Source organism: Geotrypetes seraphini, chromosome 5 (genome assembly GCF_902459505.1).
Source record: "Geotrypetes seraphini chromosome 5, aGeoSer1.1, whole genome shotgun sequence".
Taxonomy (NCBI): Eukaryota; Metazoa; Chordata; class Amphibia; order Gymnophiona; family Dermophiidae; genus Geotrypetes; species Geotrypetes seraphini.
In genome coordinates, this window is record NC_047088.1 from 33,794,599 (window position 1) to 33,815,852 (window position 21,254).

Below are 21,254 nucleotides of genomic sequence, written 5' to 3' on the forward strand. Positions count from 1 at the left end.
ATGTAGGGACCATAACAGTAAAAATGCTATGATGGGTTCATAGACATAATCGCGGAAGACAAAGGCGCGCGCCGACAACTGAGCACAAGATGGAGGCGCGCGCCGAAGAAAATTACTGTTTTTAGGGGCTCCGACGGGGGGTTTTGTTGGGGAGCCCCCCCACTTTACTTAATACAGATTGCGGCGGCGTTGTGGGGGGTTTTGGGGGTTGTAACTCCCCACATTTTACTGGAAATTTAACTTTTTCCCAAAAAACAGGGAAAAAGTGAAGTTTTCAGTAAAATGTGGGGGGTTACAACCCCTCAAACCCCCCACAACGCGGTGCAATCTGTATTAAGTAAAGTGGGGGGGGTTACCCCCCACGCCCCACCGTCAGAGCCCCTAAAAACAGTAATTTTTCTTCGGTGCGCGCCTCCGCGCTACGCTCAATTGTCTGCGCGCGCCTTTGTCCCAGCGCGCTTTTGACCTGACACCGCTATGATGGTCCCTACATTAACCGCGGTTTGCTGTCATCACTAAACAAAGGGTTATGTGGTCTGAGCACTTTTACAAATAAATATATATATATATATATAAATTTACAAGAGCTGTGATTAGTTAAGTAATCGATAATTTAGTCCTGCCACTAACATGCATCACAACAATCACGGTGTTCTGTAGGGGCTCCTTTTACTAAGGTGCGCTAGCGTTTTTAGCGCACGCATAAGATTAGTGCGCGCTAGCTGAAAAATTACCGCCTGCTTTCAAGGAAGCGGTAGCGGCTAGCGTGTGTGGCATTTTAGCGCAGGCTAAAACCGCTAGCGCGCCTTTGTAAAAGGAGCCCTAGGTGATATCCTGTGTAATATTTGCATTAAACATAATGCTATATTATGCAGGCCAAAAAAAAGGTTCTATTTTAATTGTCAGACCATATGACCTTTTATCAAGTGCCTAAAATATCTCCTAAGGTTTCCACTGCACACTTCAAATGGAATCCAAGGTGGGCCTTCTAGAGCAGTGGTTCCCAACCCTCTCCTGGAGGACCACCAGGCCAGTCGGGTTTTCAGGATAGCCCTAATGAATATGCATGAGAGAGATCTGCATATAATGGAGGTGTCAGACGTACAAATCTGCTCCATGCATATTCATTAGTATATTGCCGGCCGTATCGAGATGGAAGAAGAGATTCTCTTTCTCAAAGGACCCTCAGCCACAAGAGGGCATCCGCTCAAACTCAGGGGCGGGAAATTTCATGGTGACACCAGGAAATATTTCTTCACCGAGAGAGTGGTTGATCCTTGGAACGAGCTCCCGGTGCAGGTGATTGAGGCAAACAGCGTGCAAGAATTTAAGAGCAAATGGGATGCCCATGTGGGATCCCTTAGAGGGTTAAGCCAAGGGAACCTGTCACCAAGAGTAGGATCCCTAGGATAGTAGAGTGGGCAGACCTGATGGGCTATGGCCCTTATCTGCCGTCATCTTCTATGTTTCTATCCTGAAAACCTGACTGGCCTGGTGGTCCTCCAGAACAGGGCTGGAAACCACTGTTCTAGAGTAATGATTTCCTACCAGGGAAAGATTGTGGCAAAAACTATTGGTTTGGGGCAAATGGATGAGGCAGGAGCGCTGAGGATGCAGTAGGAAAGAAACCTCTCTTTCTCTTTCCCTCCATTCAGATTCTTACTCCCTCCATTCTCACTTCATTGCTAGACTTCTGGCTCCGGTCAGGTACAGCCACTTGCACATCAAGCTCCTCTATCCTGGCTGACACATTCACTGACTATCTAAACATATTTCACTGTTTATTCTAATAACAGCACACTTTTTATAGCACTACTGAATGTACACAGGGTTCTTCAGTGGTAATTAATATTCATATATAAGTCTCTGCCCTAAAGAACTCATAGACTAAGTGGGATACCTGAGGCTATGGGAGATAAGGTCACAAGGTGTGTCAGTGACAGTAGAAACATTTGAACCCTGACTTCCTTGGTTCTCAATCTTTTGCTTCAATTACTAAGCCATTTCCTCTCCATATCGGCCAGTAGTATGCAGTGATGGCTTTCAGGGGATTCAGTGAATCCCCAGTTCTGCAGCCCTGCTTTTTATTTTGTTTACTTTTTGCTTGATGAAGTTTGATTTGTTGAGTAGGCAGCCTGCTCAAACAGTCAAGCTGGATCAAACAAAACATAACCCCCCCCCCCAAAAAAAAAAACCCAAACCAGGGCACACAGACTGGGGATTCTCTTAAACCCCTGAAGGCACTGTCAATACTCATCTGAATTTGATTGCCTGAGCAGCATCTACCTGTTGCCTGCTCAACTAATCAAATTCAGAACAGTGCCCTCAGGGCCTTTAGGGGGTGGGGTGAATCCCCTTAAGGTCCTGACCAAATGCCACTGATCTCAGCCCTGGCACGTTACTCTTACCCTGCCATTTCACCAATAGCTATACCCATACTGAAACACTCATAGGCCTGGCAATACACTTTAATCCTGGTATGCAAGTACCCATCCTATTCCAGTTCTGAGGCTCCGTCAACACAACTGTGCTAAGTGGGTACCTAAAGTAAGAGGAAATAAGGAGGAGAATTCTGTAAAGGGGTGCCTTTATGTACTGTAGATACCTAGAGGGCACTTTGTGGAGCCTGTTCTATAAAAGAAAGTAGATATCAGTCTGGGTTTTACTTCAACTGGCTGAATCGCTCCTCCATAACATGGAGCCTTCTGATAACCTCGACTGGCCTGCCCAACAGGGGATACCCAGTTGTCCAAAAGGACAAGCCACCCCTACCTTCTTCTACTCAGGCACGTTGTCCCATGCACACTTTAATTATGGAAGCCTTTCAGAGTTACGGCTGACCTCCTGGTTGCCTTCCTGATCAGTCTCTTTCCTACTTGTCATCAAGTTTAGAGGTATGGCCTAATTTAAATGGGGTCTTGACGATGCCCTGCGCCTTCCGTTCTGCAATGATCATCACAATGACATTTCAAGAAATTTTCAAGGACTTTGTAGTTCTGTTATGTCCATCCCGTCATCTGTGCTTTTCACAATTTTTCAAGCTCCTTGGTGTTCATAATTGGGTCTTAGTTAGAATATACTATCCAGCAGAAGCAAATAAAAGGAACTGCTGAATTTATCCCATCATCTTCTGAACTGGGATAATTCAAAACAGATTGGGTCAGTTCACTTGGTGAAGGCAATTGATTGAATCAGAGCTTATAGTATTTAGGATAACTAGAGATGTACAAAGTAGATGGACATTCATCCAATCAAGTAATGTTCTGATTTTTTTTAAACTTAGGGCTCTTTTTACGAAGCCGCGTTAGCGGTTTAACGCGCGTAATAGCATGCACTAATTTGCAGGCCGCGCTAGCCGCTACCTCTTGAGGGGTTAGCGCGCGCCAAAAAGGTGCATGCGATAAAGCCACTAACGCGGCTTCGTAAAAGGAGCCCTTAATTTTCTAAGAAATATACTTTCCACTTGGCTGTTGTGAGGTAGGATGCATAGATCTATAGAACAAAAAGTGTTTTAGTGCATTTGCTTCCAGGTTATGAGGTAATAAAAGGTGAACATTTCAGAAAGGTTCTATATTTTATTTGCTTATTTATTTATTTGGGTTTATTTTCCACCTTTATGATGAGATTCATCTAAGGTGGTGAATACATAGCCATTATATATCATGCCAACGTTGTACCATACCATGAAAATCTGCTTGTAGGTGAGCTTTTCTTTAACCATTAACTCTGAAGCTTACATGCACCACAATTACCAATCTATACATAATTACAAGTGGGCCATTCATATCTCGTAGGTATAGTACTCTGTCTGAGAATCAATAAACAAAAATTATTTTCATGGAACTCTAATGAAAAATCGTTTGCAGGAAAGGTGCTGATACAGTTTTCTTCACTTTCATCCTGTAATATACAGTAAAGAGCTATGAAATAATGCCTTCGACAAATAAGGCTTAAAGGTCTTTACAGTCATTCCTGAGACATAAAGGAACCTTTGTACTAAAGGGTAAAAGTGCTTTTGTCCTTGCCTTCATACTGTGTCATAGCATGTATTTAAGCAGTAAAACAGAAATGCAATATTTTTATGCACCATTGGTTTCATGCATTGTGACAAATAGGGGTTGTTTTTTTTTAAACAAGGCTAGTAGAAAAATTGCATATGAAATCCTGTATCAAGTTTTGCAAATCAAGATCCAAGATGGCATCAGAGGCTTATGATGCTTGCTATAGTTCCCCACTATGTTTACCCCCCTCCCTCCCCCTTTTTACTAAGCTGCGGTAGAGGTTTCTACCAAGGACTGGATCACCCGATGCCCCAATGCTCATAGAATTCCTATGAGTGTCGGACCACATCAGAGCATTTAGTACTCCAAGCCCTGTTCACCTCTAAGCGGACACCTCTGGCATACCTAAGTGATGCCTAAGGGCTCCTTTTACAGAGCCGCGCTAGGTCCTTAATGCGCGGAATAGTGTGCGTTAAATTGCCGCGCGCACTAGCCCCTACTGCCTCCTTTTGAGCAGGTGGTAGATTTTCGGCTAGCGCGCACTATAGCGTGCGCTAATCCGGTGCGTGTGTTAAAAACGCTAGCACACCTTTGTAAAAGGAGCCCTAAGTTGCGTCCACCTAACGCGCCCAACTAACGCCCAAAAGTAGACTTGGTTTTGCAACACCTAAAATTTAGACGAGAATGTAGACGCATGAGGACGCTGAGCGGCATGCGATTGTATAAATAGATGTCCATATGAAAGCCACACCCACGCCTATCCTGTTAGGCGCAGCTTTTTTGGGATGGGCGTCTATGAAATTGTGGACGCCTATTTTGTGAATCACGCACAGCCTTTTGACGTCTAACTTTCAATTATTGCTGGTTAAAGTCGTTAATTGGGCGTATTATCCAGTTTATTTGGACGCCTAAGTCGCTAGACGTCCACACTGTGGACACTTAACTTTAGGCATCCTTTACAGAATTTGCCTCTCGGTGTTTTGGTGGCCACTTACACTCCCTCTTGACCTCTTAGGTCAGAGTCACAGTATTTGCTGGGAACTCCTTCATTGAAGTCTGTCGCCAAAATTATAATATGTTCGAGAATTTTTAGTGTTGCTGAACATACATAGTAACATAGTAGATGACGGCAGATAAAGACCCGAATGGTCCATCCAGTCTGCCCAACCTGATTCAATTTAAATTTTTTTTTTTTCTTCTTAGCTATTTCCATGTATGAACCATGTATGTGGAATGCTTTACCAAATAATATTCGTCAGATTTCGGTGCTATTAGCCTTTCGCAATTCGTCGAAGGCTTATTTTTTTATTTTCAGAAAGCTTTTGGAAATGGAGATCTGTTCACTTGAGCTATTAAATCATTAGTTTTTGCTTTTCATATATGATTTTACTACTACTACTACTACTATTAATTATTTCTATAGCACTACCAGATGCATGCAGCACTGTATTTTAGCATTTTACTCTCTTAAGAAATTGTGCTGTTTTATGCTTGTTTACTGATTTGTGCACGTATTTTTGTAACCTGATTAGATTGTTTGGATATGCGGGATAAAAGTGTTTTAAATAGAATAAAAATACAGATATGTTTCACCAATACTTTTGCAAATAACAATGCAACATAACACTTCAGAGCCAGCCATGTATCCAATTGTTTCTACCCAACAAAAAAAAACAATCCAACGGATCTGCAGTAGAGAAGTCAAACGACAAAAGAAAAATACTACAGACCTGGTGTACAAGGTAAAACAAGTCTTATCTTTATTAAAGAAGATGCATTGTAGCTTTCCAAAACAACTGGTCCTCTTGTGTGAGTGCACGGGACCCAACATGGTCCGTGTTTCGGAAAACACACCTTTGTCAGGGATCCAAAACATGAAGGTACATCAATAATAATCATAATAATTTTATTCTTTTATACCGCCATAACCAAAAGTTCTAGGCGGTTTACACTAAAAAGAGCTGGACAATTAGCGAAATACAATAATACAGTAAAAAAAATACAAATATTTGTAAAATAGAATTTCAATAATAAAACTCTCATTAAGTAATAAACTTATCGAACAAAGTGGTCTTAATTAATTTCTGAAAACAGCAATAGGATAACATAGCTTGCTGAATACATTAGGTCAAGATTGTTGCCTACCAGCTTGAAACGCTAGGGTCCTATCTAAGAAGGTCTTATATCTACACCCATTCATTTTTGGATAAGTAGAAATTTCTAGTTTCTCTTGATGGTCTATACAACACAAAATGAGGACAAAGGTAAGCTGGAGACAATCCCGATATCAGCTTAAAGCAGATACAGGAAAATTTGAATAATACTCTTGCCTCCAAAGGCAGCCAATGAAGTAAATGATAATATGGACTAACATGGTTGTTCTTTTTTAAACCAAAAATCAATCGTAACAGCTGTATTTTGAATTATCCTTAATTTCTTTAGAATTTTTTTGGGTGCTCCTAAATAGATGATGTTACAATAGTCTAAAATAGATAAAACTAATGCCTGCCCAATAGTCTGAACACAGAGAACCTGATTAAAACAATTGTCCTTAAAAGGACAGACGACGTTAAAATCTAGTGAAGGCTGCTGTCCGTGAGTTGTTTTAATCAGGTTCTCTGCGTTGATGTACCTCTGTGTTTTGGACACCTGACGAAAGCGTGTTTTCCGAAACACGGACCTTGTTGGCTCCCGTGCATTCACACAAGAGGACCATTTGTTTGAAAAGCTACAGTGTATCCTCTTTACTAAAGATAAGACTTTTTTTTTCTTTTACCTTGTACACCAGGTCTGCAGTATTCTTCTTTTGTTTTGTCCAATTCTCGCTATGCAGAAAAAAAAGCATTATTACTCATATCAAAATGAGGGTATTTCATTAGGCATTTACACTCACCTGCTCACTGTCCTCTTCATCACTGCTGAGTTTTAGGTCATCTTCAAGCATTCTGTTAAAAAAAAAAGAAGAAATAATTAGGTGTTAAAACTATTTTTCTTACATAATGTTTGTTTAAAGAGAAAGTAAAATGATTGGTAAAGTTCACTTTACTGTTCATGAATGAAACCCACAAACTACCAACTTAGGGTGATCTTTATAGAATCTGACAGAATAAAGAACTATTTTTTACCAATTAAGACATTAAATGGGAAAAATCATGCAATATTTGCTCTTAATTCACATTTTAATAGCACAATGCAAGCTAAATGATGAGATGCAAAGTATCCACATGTAAACTGAATAAAGCAACTTGTATTTAATTTTGCATGCTGTGTTATTCATGGAAAGAAAATGGCAGCTTGATGCTCCAGGGAGACTCATAAAGGAGCTGATGGCTTCAACATCAACCCCACTCCCTCAACATTTCCGGCATGATCAAGACCCATCCTGCAGAACTCCCCCTTCATCCCTTACAGTCCCAGCCTGGTCAGGATCCTCTCCCCTCCACTTGGACTCTTCTGACCCATTCTTACAGTCCTACTATAATCAGCACCTCCTACAGTTCCAGGCCTCCCCAACCTTTCAACGTCTCCCCTGCTAACTAGTAGGGTATCTAGTTGGGGGGGGTGGGGGCAGGAGTGTTACTCAGTTGCTTCTGCCCCACCTGCTTCTAGTTTGCAAATTGCATTTTGCTGGTGATACTCTTCTGAGAGTGCCATTTGAAAGCCAGGAGTTACTGGGAATCTCCTTTTCTCCCCAACCCCCATTAGATACTAGGGAGACCCCTGGTAGTTGCAGGAAGATAGAGAGAGAGGTTGGCTAAAGCACGAGACATGCACAAACTCTGTCTGAGTGTGAAGAAGGGATTGTAGATCTTAGTACAGTCACAAGATCCTTTATCTGAAATTCTAAAAACCAAAAATCGCCAAAAGCCGAAATTTGACGCGAACCGGAAGTAGTTAATTTCCCGATTTGACACATACTGAAACCAATACAGGTGCATGTGTTTCTCCTGATCTCTGCATAATTCATGTTGGGGGGCTGGAAAGCGGCTGGAAATTGGAGAGCTGCAGATTCCAGGGTGGCACTGAGAAGCTGAAAAGGATTGATGGCAATTTTATGGTCTTATGGTCTGCATTAACATTATCATTCTGACTTAACATTATCATTCCATAAACTGAAATATGTCTGGTCCCAAGGATTCTAGATACAGGATCTTGTGCCTGTAGTTGGTATACGAAGGGGTGCTGAAACGTTCTCAGCTCAACCAAGAAGAAAATGACATGGATATGGTTCAATCAATGATCTAAAACAATGTCAAAACATAGAATTTTGTTTCTGCAAATTGTCACTTAATGAAATAAAATAATACTCTTTTCAGCTACAATGGCAGAATAATGCTCAGAATTTAAGAAGTTGGTTGGTTGGGCTGAGAATTTTTTAGCATCCCCTTGTATGTAATAAAAGGGAGCCAAGTCTAGGACAGTCAAGCCATTGTGACATCACTGATGAGGTTGGCTTTTATTGGTGGAATGAGGCATTATGACATCACAATCTCAGCTCTTGTTACCAGAGACTGAAACTCTTTACACTACGAGGGGGTGCTGAAAAGTTCTCAGCCCAACCAAAAAGGGAATGATGTGGATATGGTTCAATCAATGATCTGAAACAATGTCAAAACCTAGAATTTTGTTTCTGAAAATTGTCACTTAATGAAATAAGATAACACTCTTTTCAGCTACAGTGGCAAAATAATGCTCAGAATTTAGGAAGCCCAGTAGCCCGTTCTCATGGTGGCCAATCCAGGTCACTAGTACCTGACCAAAACCCAAGAAGTAGCAATATTCCATGCTACCGATCCAGGGCAAGCAGTGGCTTCCCCCATATCTTTCTCAATAACAGACTATGGACTTTTCCTCCAGGAACTTGTCCAAATCTTTCTTAAATAAGAACATACCCATGAATGTGCTGGCACTCTGTGTTCAGGTGATGCATAATGCGCTGGCACCCAGGTACAGAACTGCCCTTTAAGTGTTTGTTATGCACATTTGTCATATATAATCATATTTTATACAATCTTATTGAACAGAATGCATTTGTTTGTGCTCTCCAGTCATATAAGCTAATTTCTAGAGTCACAACAGGGAAATTGTGTGATTAAAAGGATTTGTGGTTTAATTACAGTGACAGGACTAATCACAGTGCTAAAACAACTAAGCCTAGATTTTTGTTAAGTCTAGCAAAGGTAACAATATTCTTCCTGATTCTTGCTTGCTGTACAGATGTCATGAAATAGGTAATTAATAGCCCCATGGGTCTACACTAAAAACTGCACAGCTACTTGGGAATTTATAACAAAGCAGATCTATTCAGGGCTTGCTGCCGTTAGGAACTGCTCGGAAAATCTACGCACGCAATTGTACATCAGCAAGAATACATCTGCCTGTGTAGCCTGAATTATTTTCAAGAGGATGTGCATTTATTAAGTGGCAATTAAGTCCAATTCTTGGAGCTCAAAGGTGGTATTTGAACTCCAACTATCGGTGTAAATTTAATTGTAATGCAAAGTTTGCATTTGCTATAAGAAAAGTGTTATAAACAGAAAGATACAGCAGTAATTGTGCTACTACTTTTCTGGCCTATGTCATCTACCTGAGTAATGGTTCTTCAGATGTTTTAGGTCTAAAAAGCTTGATGTCCCCTCTTAATTATCCAGTTTGACCCTAGATATAAGCATGCACTCAATTCTGAGATCTACTGTCCTACAGAATCGACACAATAGCTATAGGTTTGACAGAAACTCTATTACACGTATTGTTTATTGAAAGCTTCTATACCGTTGCTAATGACTGGGGGGAGTCAATTCAGAGAGGTTTATATGAGCTTTGTAATGTTGTTACAAAACATGCGTTTCTGTAAAGGTGTTACAATACAGAGTTAGCATTTTCTGAGTTGGTTCTCAATAGAGCCCTCTTAAACCATAATAATCAATCCTCTTTCTTATTTCTGCCTATAATATATACTCAATCTACCTAGGCACCTGAGCCAATCAGGCCTTAGGCTTCTCAGGGATGGGCTGGAAAGGGGCAGGCCTGCCTCATTTCGACGGAGGCTCTTGTTTTGCGAGATTTATGTAGGATCACAAGGATGTGCACGAGGTAAGGGCAGATCGAAGACACGGGAGATCAATAAAGATATAGGCAGAAGACTAGCAAAGACGCAGGTAAAGCTCCAAGCAAGACATGACACCCAGTAATCCAGCAGAGGGGAGTAAAAAATATTTTTAGAACTCAGTGAAACTGTTGGAAATGGAACTTTAACAGCGGAACCTGGAGCAGCCCGCTCTCACAACAAACCTCTTATCACGCCACCCATCCTAAGTCCCAATAACACAATCCACACTGTCGTTGGTGAAAACCTGGCCGCAGCCCTGTTTATTGAAATAAACATATAACGTCAATAAATTATAACCATGTTTAACAAACAGGCATTGTAAACAACATTGTAAACAAACACATCTTGAACCCGAGCTACTATGGCCATTAAATGGCCCCCCGACTCCGCCATGCTAACAAGGGTCTGTAATATAATAATTAAATGGTCCCCGACCCCGCCGTGCTAGCAAGGGTCCGAGGAGTGGCATGTCTCCACATGCCCCATTGTCCAGGGTCATCCGACCAACCAGACTGTTTGAGTCCCCCAGCTCCCCCCTCTTTATCTGCCCTCCCGTCGTCCCTCTCACTGTGGCCCCGACCAATCCCGAGTCTTCCCCTCGGCGGGAAGACTTAATCTTTCCCCCTACTCTAACCCCTCTTGCAACCCTGCCCCCCCATCCCAATGGGCGCTCTCGCGGGCCTCCAGCTCCGCGTTAGATGCGCCCGTCGAGACAGGCTCTCGGGCTTTCTGCTGACATTCTGTTTAGTAGGCCAAAAAAGGAAGCATCTGCCATCCCATGTTACAGTGAAATGGGAGATAATTGTTGAACTAGGGATTAATTAGCAAGAAATATGGTTCATAATGTGTATAGGTCCCAATAAATACGTGACCGGTCAGAGCCTTTTAGTAGCGAAACCATGGGGCTTGCCACCCTGCGTTAGAATTTTCCATTCAAACCGCACAAATAATTAACTACAGTAAAAGCCCTAGTATCCTACATGATTAATAGGCAGTGCTGATTAATCAAGTATGCCGATTATCTGAGAATATTCTGCTTCAGTATGCATGGAAGGAGAGGGGGGCAGAGAGGAGGACGGGTGCCGGTGCTCCCACCAAGATGGCGCCTGGGGCGGACTGCTTCCCCCCCTTTACTATGCCACTGACAGGCCACTTAGCTTCTGGGTAGCGGTTGACGTTGTATTTACTTCCATCCGTTCTACTCTCCCCCACCCCCAAAGTGATTAGAAACCCCCCTCCCCCTTATATGGAAGGCTGACCTCTAACAGAGGCACCATGAAAGCACCACTAGGGCTCAGAGCAGCCATTTTAAAGCATACAGATGTTAGGATCAGGAGAAAGTGGAATGGAAGAACCCCCCCCCCCCAAATGAACCACCAAGGATAAAGGGAGGCCTCAAAGAAGGATTAGGTCTTGTGGGGGTGGGTGGGGCATATTGTGGTACTGATCTCAGTGGGTAGATTTCAGGAGATAGCTCACAATTGAGGGGGTGTAAGGGAAGGGTTTCTATATCAGTGGGAGGGAGAGTGAAAATGACACAAGTATTATGCGAGTCCCAGTCAATATTCGTCCGTGATCCGCATAAATGCAAGTGCCCACCAGCAGTCCAATCAGACCTTAGATGTCCTGCAGGGAGATAATCGAATGTTTTACTAGACATCCTGGAAGAAAGACGTTGTGAGTTAGACGATGTGAAAACAGGTATACAGTACTCCCCCAAAATTCGTGAGGGTTCCGTTCCAGGAACACCCGCAAATTTTGAAAAACTGCAAATATGGTTTTTCAGCTGATCAAAGGCAGGAGAGGGCAGCTGGGGTGCTTAAATTCTACTTACGAAGCCGGACAAATTTTCCGACCGCCTCTTCCTGGTACTAAAGTCATGGTTACACCATAGCGTGTCAAAGCAGCTCCTGATTGATGTAACCATGACTTCAGTACCAGGAAAATACTGCAAATTACTGAGTCTGCGATATGCGAACCGCAAATTCACGGGGATTTACTGTAAGTGCCAAAAAGATATCTAGTGCAACCAGATAACTACTGCAGAGACAAAGTAAAGATCTTCACACACTCCCCGAGTGTTTGCTGACCCCCTCACACACCCACAAAGATTAGAATAAAAAAGTTCATACCTGTCTCCAGAACATCATCATATGGTATAGGAAAGCCTAGTATAGGGGGTGGGCTAGTGAACCATAGAGAGGAGGAGCAAGTCCCATAAGCCACCCTAACTACTCCATTCATGGTGGAAAATGTGAGCCCACCAACCCCCTCCAAAACCCTACTCTACTGCCATATAGGTGCCACCTGCAGCCATAAGGGATATTGGGGTTGTGCCCCACTGCTCTGTTGCCACATCTGGGTGGCCAGTCCATTATAGGATTGGCCCTTCCCACGTCCAAATAGTCTTGCTCTGGGCGTTAGAGACTTGGACAAATTTTGTTTGGAAAATGTAGTATAAAAATAGACGTCCTGGCAGTCTGGGCGACCCAATGGCCTGGATGCTTTAAAAAAAATAAAAATAAAAATTAGACGTATTTTTGGAAAATGGGCATTTTTCCACTGCTGACTTTGGGCGTCTAGCACCATACGTCCCAAACGGACTTAAGCGTATATTTTGATTATGCTCCTCTTAGTTATTGTTGAATATCAGACCTTCACTATTTTTATTTTATCATTGGATAGGAATGTTAAGTATTATAAAAATGACAAAGAAAATCTACGTAATCCCTACAAACACAAATCACAATCATTAAAGATGTCTATGCAGTGAAATGTTGTTTCATAAGAGGAATTGATGAGTCTCAGTTATTCTTTTGCTAACTGGGGTCGTCTTCACGCTCATTTAATCATGATGTTCCTCCGAGCCAGTCATTTCAAAGTCTGCTAAATTCTCCTTTAGTGCTTATTTGTTAGAAGAGGCTGTATGCCACCATGAAGAATCCTGACCCTTAGTCTTTTTATACTTGTATCAATGAAATTGTCACTAAGTGGAAGGGCCAATGTGTTAGCCATTTACAAGAGAGAACCAATGATCACAAAATCCAGACGTGAAGAATTCCGAGTCTAATGTGCTTTCCGTGAAACAATGATTTATAATTCCATGGCAACTGGAACATGGTATGTGAAAAAAAAAAAAAAAATGTAACCCAGCAAATGAGTATAGGAAAAAAAATAGCCCTCTTCCTCAGGGAAAAATCTCATAAGAGTGATTTATCCACACAAGGGGCTCCATTCAACAAAATGCTTTATTGGAGATATTAAAACATAGTACATTTACCCATCAATTGCATTTTTCAGATTTAGATCTCCTGTGAAGAAAAGCAGAGGTTCATTTATCTGCTACTTGTCAAATTGTTGGAACAAGTGTAATATCTAAGAAAATCTAAGTTTACATTTAACTGCCCTGCTTATTTTAAATGGTGCGTATTAAAAGTTGTATATTATATTACATTTGGTTTAGTGCGTGCTAACTGCATTAGCTAAGTAGGAAATGGTATGGACCTGATTCCATAAACGATGTGTAACTCGTAGGCGCCATTAGGTGTGGGTGTCAATCATGCACTAGGTGACGTTTATAGGCATAAAAACCTCAGGTGCACTACCAAATGAGTGTACCTAAGGTAGGCGCCTACTGGTGCTTAAGTGAAACCATGCCCAAAATCTGCCCTAAATCTACCCTAACCATGCCAAATTGATAGTATACACCTATCTCAAAGTGGTAGGCACCTAGTGGCTAATTAATTTTTTTAATGTTTTTTTTTAATGGCACTTTCAATTATCAGTGCTGATTAAGCCAATTAAAAAAAATTAATAGCTCCTTTCATCAAGCAGTGGTAGAACCTTTTACCGCAGGCCAGTAATGTAAAAGCTCCAATGCTCACAGGAATCGGATGAGCATCGGAGCCTTTACATCGCCAGCCTGGGCCGTCAGACTGATCAGTGGGGCAATGGGAACATCTCATATTACCCCCCTACATTAAAAAAATTTACACTGGTTACCAATGGAGCAGAGAATTCATTTTAAGGTATTATCTCTGGTGCATCAAATTCTACATCGGGTGGTTCCACGTTGGTACCAGTGTCTTTGGAAGATTATATAGACCTGGTAAAGCTTTATGTTCAGCTAATAGTATGGAAATAGCATGTCAATCATTTACAAATATAAGATATCACTGAGCTCTGGAACAACCTTACCTCCCCTCTTCGGAACTTGAGCTCTCTCCAAGTTTTCCGCAAACATCTGAAAACCTGGCTTTTCTCAAAAAATGTAAGTCTCCCTCCAACTTAGGAATCAAGGAAACTCTTATATCTTGGCATCCCAAGTCCTCTAAATTTTCTTCACACTTCTACCTCTAACCCTCTGTTGTAGTTCCTTCCTATTTCTCCTACTGTAAACCGCGTCGAGCTCTACGAACGTGGAGATGATGCGATATACAAACCTAAGGATTAGATTAGATTAGATATGTTTCTACAGGAATGAAAATGTTTACGATCACTGGGATGTCATTGTGGAATAAGTTATCCGGTCAAATAAGACTTTGTGCAGAATACTCTACTTTAAAAAAAACTGCTTAAGACAAAGTTATTTGTTGATGCATATTTTTAATATGATGTTATATTTTTTTCTGAAGCTGCTCTTATTCCCTAAATTAAAGCAGATGATTATTTTTTAAAGCAATGTAAATGGCTCCTTCTGTGTCAATGGCTATAGGAGCAGTGCTCTTGGATTATTACGTTTTAATGTATGTGTATTTTTATGTTTTTTATGTATGTTATCTTGGAAACTGCTGAGATTTTTGGCGGTATAGAAATAATTATATAATAATGGAAGATATGGATGGGAGGGATGGGAAAGGGGAAGGGATAAAAATTTATATAATGTACCAATGATTGTTTAAAAAACTTTTAAAATCTTATTTATTTAGAGATGCTTTTAATGTTTAAAGCATAGTATGTTTATAATTGCTGAGGTTTTTTACTCCCCTTTACCTATTGTCATTTCCTTTATTCTACCCCAAACAAAAATTGTAACTTTTATCTTTTCCTTCCCAACTGTATGTTTGTTTAAGTTAAATGTTTTTTGTTAAATTGTGAATCCCTTTTTACTTTATTATATTTTTATTATGTACATCGCTTAGTGATTATAATAGGCGATTAATCAAATTTTGTTAATAAACTTGATAAACTTATAAGTGATATATTTATTGTTACTGTGAATGAATATATTTTACACTTAATGTAATTTTGAAAATGAATAAAGAATATTAAAAAAATAAAAAAATAAATAAATTTTTAAAATAAATAAAAGGCTCTACCGCGGCTTGGTAAAAGGAGCCCTAAGTTAGGTGCCTAGATCGACTAAGGCCCTCTTTTACTAAGGTGTGCTAACCGATTAGCGCACGCTAAACACTAACAAGTGCATGTTAGTCTATGGACGCATTAGCGCTTAGCATGCGCTAATTCGATTAGCACGTGCTAATCGGTTAGCGCACCTTAGTAAAAGAGGGGGTAAGTGCGCTGATCTAGGCGCCTAAGTTTCAGAGTCTTTTGTAAAATCAGGGCCTAAGTGCTTCCCCCATCAATTTTTCTCAGGTTACGCACATTAATGTGAATATTAGCCCACAACTCGAAAATGAAATAGGGCAAATTACTTGATTACCTAGGCACGCTACAAGTGGATTTAGCGCACAGGAAAGTCCCACGTTAGTGTACGCCAGTGTATCGCAAATTGTATGCCACACCACACTAGTGTGCTACCTGAGACTCCAAGTGTGCCATGAGACGCTCCTTCCCAACCCTCCCTGCCGTGCTCGTGTGCCCCTTCTCTTTCCTTGTGCCTCTTTAATTTTTCCAGTGCGAGCAGTATCACAAACTTGCTGCCTGCGTTGGTGTCGGCTCTCTCTGATGTCACTTTCGGGTCTCACGCCTAGGAAGTGACATCGGAGGGAGAGCTGACAGTGCGACCGGCAAGTTTGTAATGCTGCTCTCGCTGGAAAAATTAAAGAGGTATGTGGGAAGGGAAGGAGGGTACACATGTGGCAGGAGGGGGGGTCGAGAAGGAGCAGGTGGTGGAGAAGAGGGCAGCCCCGGGCGCCACTCACCCTCGCTACGCCACTATCTCTAGTCCACTGTAAACATTGATGTTACTGCAATAATGCTCACTAAATTAATCTCCAGAAATCAATAATATTCTTTCTCGCACACCTGAACTGTCATGCTAATACAAGAAAAAATACAGATAAGAAGCCCTTGTCTTGAGGCCTACATAAGAACATAAGAATGGCCTTATTGGGTCAGACCAAAAGTCCATCAAGCCCTGTAGCCCATTCTCAAGGTGGCCAATCCAGGTCACTAGTACCTGGCCAAAACCCAAGGAGTAGCAACATTCCAGCATCTCAAAGAATAGCAAGATTCCAGAACCCCAATGAGAGCAACATTCCAGAGCTGAGATTGTGATGTCATAATGCCTCATTCCACAGTGCCTCAGAGCCAACCGCATCAGTGATGTTGCAATGGCTTGATTGTCCTATACTTGGCACACGTAAGAGCATAAGAACAGCCATACTGGGTCATACCAATGATCCATCAAGCCCAGTAGCCCGTTCTCACGGTGGCCAATTCAGGTCACTAGTACCTGGCAAGAACCCAGAGAGTAGCAACATTCCAGCATCTCAAAGAATAGCAAGATTCTAGAGCTGAGATTGTGATGTCATAATGCCTCATTCCACAGTGCCTCAGAGCCAACCTCAGCAGTGATGTTACAATGGTTTGATTGTCCTATACTTGGCTCACATATGAGTTATGTATTTGATTTCCTTTTGTATTGTAAAAGTTATAATAAAAAATTTGAACTGAAAAAAAAATATATAAAAATTGCCATACTGGATCAAACCAATGATCCATCTTGCCCAGCAGCCCGTTCGCACGGTGGCCAATCCAGGTCACTAGTATCTGGCCAAAACCCAAGGAGTAGCAACATTCCATGCTACCGATCCAGGGCAAGCAGTGGCTTCAACATGTCTTTCTTGCCTTGTTTTTCAGAGTAATCACAATATGAAAAAAATATATGGTGAGCATTCAATGTTGATATCTTGAAAGCTGCTATGTTGATGGGCTTGGCATACAATAGGGAAAAAGCTGATCTCCTTTGCCAATAATGTCTACAATGTTTTTCTAACCATCTCTGATAATAGTAAATTGGGGAAATACTGCCAGGAAAGACAATTGCCATTAGTGTATATTTACTTTTGCAATCCCCTATTAGGGTGTAAATTAACAAAGAAATGTGTGGATGCTTCATTTCAGCCTTAACTGGAACAATCCCAATAATTGTACTGGGAAGTCTTTTCCACAACTGGGAGGAATAATGTATAAAATCCACACAACTGAGATAACCAAGTAACCTCCTGTAATTATGCTCATAAATCTTAAAACATATCTCAAAATGGCTGTCAGGGGTATTATATTACAAGGAGATTATAAACAAGAAAATGGCTATTCAAATGGAATTGATTGTCCATATTACCTCACGTAACCTTACAGCTGAAACGTTATGAATGATTTGGTAAATTTTTCTAATTGCTTTCCTCTAGAAAACATGGGAAGAGGATAATTTTATAATAGGTCATCTAGACTGAGAGGGCAAAAAGATGCTTGTTTCCCCCTTAATTGTTCTTTTCTTTTGAAATTGTAGTTCGACCCTTTTCCCCCACCTTTTCAAGTACAATGTCCAAAAGTTAGTCCATTATGTGTCTCTATGTGATTCATTTTAAACGTACATCGTTTTGAATTTATTACAAAAGCGTTTTTATCAAATTATAATAAAACCTGTAAACTTATAGCTTGTAAAGCACCTAAGGAGCTTATTTTGAAGCGTGTGGATGTCTCAAAATGCCCCAATGCATTGGAATAACAGAAATATGGTGGAACGAGGAAAATGAATGGGACACAGTACTGCAGGGATAAAAACTATACAGAAGAGATAGAATAGGGCAAAAAAGGGGGAGGTATTGCCCTGTATGTCCAAGAAGGAGTAGAGTCTATCAAAGAAGGGAAGACGGAAGGAAAAGAAAAGCTGGAGTCCCTCTGGATAAAGATTCCTAGACAAAAGGAAGCAGACACAAAAATTGGCCTCTATTATCAACCTCCAGGACAGACGGAAGAAACAGACACAGAAATGATAGAGGAAATCAACCATGAATGTAGAGCAGGAAACGTAACGATCATGGGAGACTTCAGCTTTGAAACATCCGACGTCCAACACCGCAGCACGACCAAATAGCACGAAGGCATATTCTGGGCGTGTTTCAGACAGGACTAAGGGGGGGGGGGCTCAATATCAGGGCTGTATGTTTTTCTGGGTAGGAACTGCTTATTGAATGTTAAATGTACAGCGCTGCGCACACCTTTCGGCGCTATAAAAATAAATACTAGTAGTAGCAGTCCAACAGCAATTACTGAGCAGGAAGAAATGTCCAAGCCTAAAAAGAAGGGCATCCCAAGTTAGACCTGTTTCGATCACATCTGGGTACAAAAAAGTGCTCTGATTGAGCAGCTGACCACTAGAGGGATTAAAGCGCGACTCCTCCTTAATCTAGGGTTACCAGACATCTGGCTTTTCCCGGACGGCTTTTCAAAACCCGGCACTTTGTCGAGGGTCTTGAAAAGCTTCCATGTCGGGAGGGCGACTGCGCATGCACGGATGCAACGTGGTGGTGTGACGCACTTGCGCGCACGTGTGTGACATCATCATGTTGCATCCTCCCGATTCAGTCACAAGGGCGAGAAAAGGTTGAGAGGGCGGGACTGGGGGGGGCGAGGCTGGGGCGGAACAGAGCGTGATGGGCATAATGGGGGCGGGGCTGGGCAGGCCTGTGGGCGGGGCTATGGGGCTGCATTTTACGAGAGTAAAATCTGGTCAACCTACCTTAATCCCCCCCTCCGCCCCCGTCAAGGCTGCAGTCCTCTCAACCCTCCCTGCAGAAAGTGAAACTGAAAGGGGATACCAGACTCTATGACAGTTTCAGGTATTATGAGCATTCGTCCAAAACAGGAAGCAAACCTGAGGAGAAGCCTAATAGTGAAGTGAACTTTAAACCAAGGGACTCAGGTTCAAATTCCACTAACTTTTTCAGTTTTGTTTTTATCATGAGCCCTTCCGAACAGAACAGTAACTACTGTACCTAAGAGTACCAGATTTGCTCAAGAAAAAAAGGGCATGTGGCCCCGCCTCATTCCACCCCAGTCCCGCCCACACACAAACTTTGTCTCTTTTCCTTCCCCGAGTCTGGGCTGTGTGTGGAGGCTCAGAGGCCTTCCAGGTGCAGCTCCCAGTTCGGGGCCTTCCAAAACCCGGAGAAACTGCTGGGTCTGGGTTTTCCCGGACATCTGGTAATCGTAACTGTACCTACATATATATAATCCACCTGAAGGCTATTGAAGTGATATACAATCAGGTGTAGTAGGTATTATTCTGTTTGTTGGGGACTCACAATTAAAAAATTAAAGAGTTATAGTGAGATTTGAAACTGCAATAATCACTAGTCTGCAGGCTAGTCTGTGTGGTCATTCTTCTAAGCATGCTGACAGATGTCCTTGTCTCTGCTTTTTTGCTATTCATATTTTAGACATTTCCTTCAGGAAATCTCTCAAATCTTTCCTCTATGACAAATTTCTGGAACCTCCCCCATCACCAAATAATCAAATACTACCATCCTATAACTGATACTAGTTGTCTTCCTGACATTCACCACCCTGCATTGGTTTTGTACACTGCTTTGTTCTTAATAATGCCTCTCGCACTGCCTCACCACTATATACATATCTCTGCTGTATATGTACAGTCTCCGGCATGGTAAATCCACACTGTTTCTTTGCTGTATAAATACCTTTACTGAATATGTACAGTTCGCATTGTATCTTCGCTGTAAATGTACAGTCTCTTACACTGTAAACCGCTCTGAACTGTTTGTGGTACTGCGGTATACAAAAATAAAGTTATTATTATTATTATTATTATTAAAATGGCTGTTCATGCTGAATGTCTTCAGCACCTGGACGTCTACCTCATATATTTCTGATTAAGAAATCCAAACGTATTTCCTGTTGGAAAATATACAGTATGCGAGATTTTGAACATCTCTATTCTGACTTGGGAAAATACCCTTCCACGTGTCTTTATAAAACACCAGCACAAATCCCGCAGAAATTTTACTAAAATGAGGCTGTAGATATTTACGCTGTGTAAAGTACATGTATGTTAGTAACATAGTAGATGACGGCAGATAAAGACCCCAATGGTCCATCCAGTCTGCCCAACCTGATTCAATTTAAATTTTTAAATTTTTTCTTCTTAGCTTTACCCAGTACTGTGCTTGGTTAATAAAGTATGCTGATGTAAATGTGGTAAATTTCCCCGATTCAGTTCGGAACAATTTGTAATCAAACGTAAATATTTATGTCCCGAATATAGAACTCTGTATTAAACCCCTGTTTAGGTTTTTAAGAAAGTAGGGGGTAGTAACTTTTAATATTAATGAGTATTTAAACCCGAGGTGAAATGCCGCCGCCATCATTCTCTTTCAAATATTATGTAGAGTCAGATGACAGTGACACTCTCGGTAAGGATTAATTTAAGGCTAAGATGGTTTAACAACATGGGAGGTTTATTTAATATGGAAGGTTTATGTTTTACAAGGTAACTGAAACGTTTTCCTTCTATTTTTCAGGGAGACCCTTGATAAAGCACGGGAGTGCGAAACATGTCGGGTCATCTCTCCCGAGTCATGTTAGCATAAAGATAAGTGGCTTAAATACTATAAAATGGTTACAAACATAGTTTGAGTAGAACTTATGAACATTTAATAACACTAAAGAACATTAGAATATAAAATAAATAGATGTAAGTGGAAGCCATTGATGAGAACCACGTAATTCTTTCCGCTGTCAAAATTAACTATAGCGGTGGAATGGTAGGGCTGAGGTTTCCTTAAAAACCTAAACAGGGGTTTAATACAGAGTTCTATATTCAGGACATAAATATTTAAGTTTGTTAATAAAGTATGTGCATTAATCACATGCATTCTAGTCATTGTATGCATTTTTACATGCAGAATAATTTATAAGTACTATTTTTTTTTCAA

The 21,254-nt window shown here is 41.2% G+C and overlaps 1 protein-coding gene across 1 annotated transcript in view; it reads right to left on the minus strand.

The window, feature by feature from the left end:
• AFF2 (AF4/FMR2 family member 2) overlaps window positions 1–21,254 on the minus strand; it is an 877,713-nt gene that overhangs the window by 228,937 nt on the left and 627,522 nt on the right. Inside the window, exon 8 of the mRNA XM_033945510.1 lies at window positions 6,895–6,946. Within this exon, the coding sequence (XP_033801401.1) occupies window positions 6,895–6,946 (52 nt within the window). The remainder of the gene's footprint in view (window positions 1–6,894; window positions 6,947–21,254) is intronic.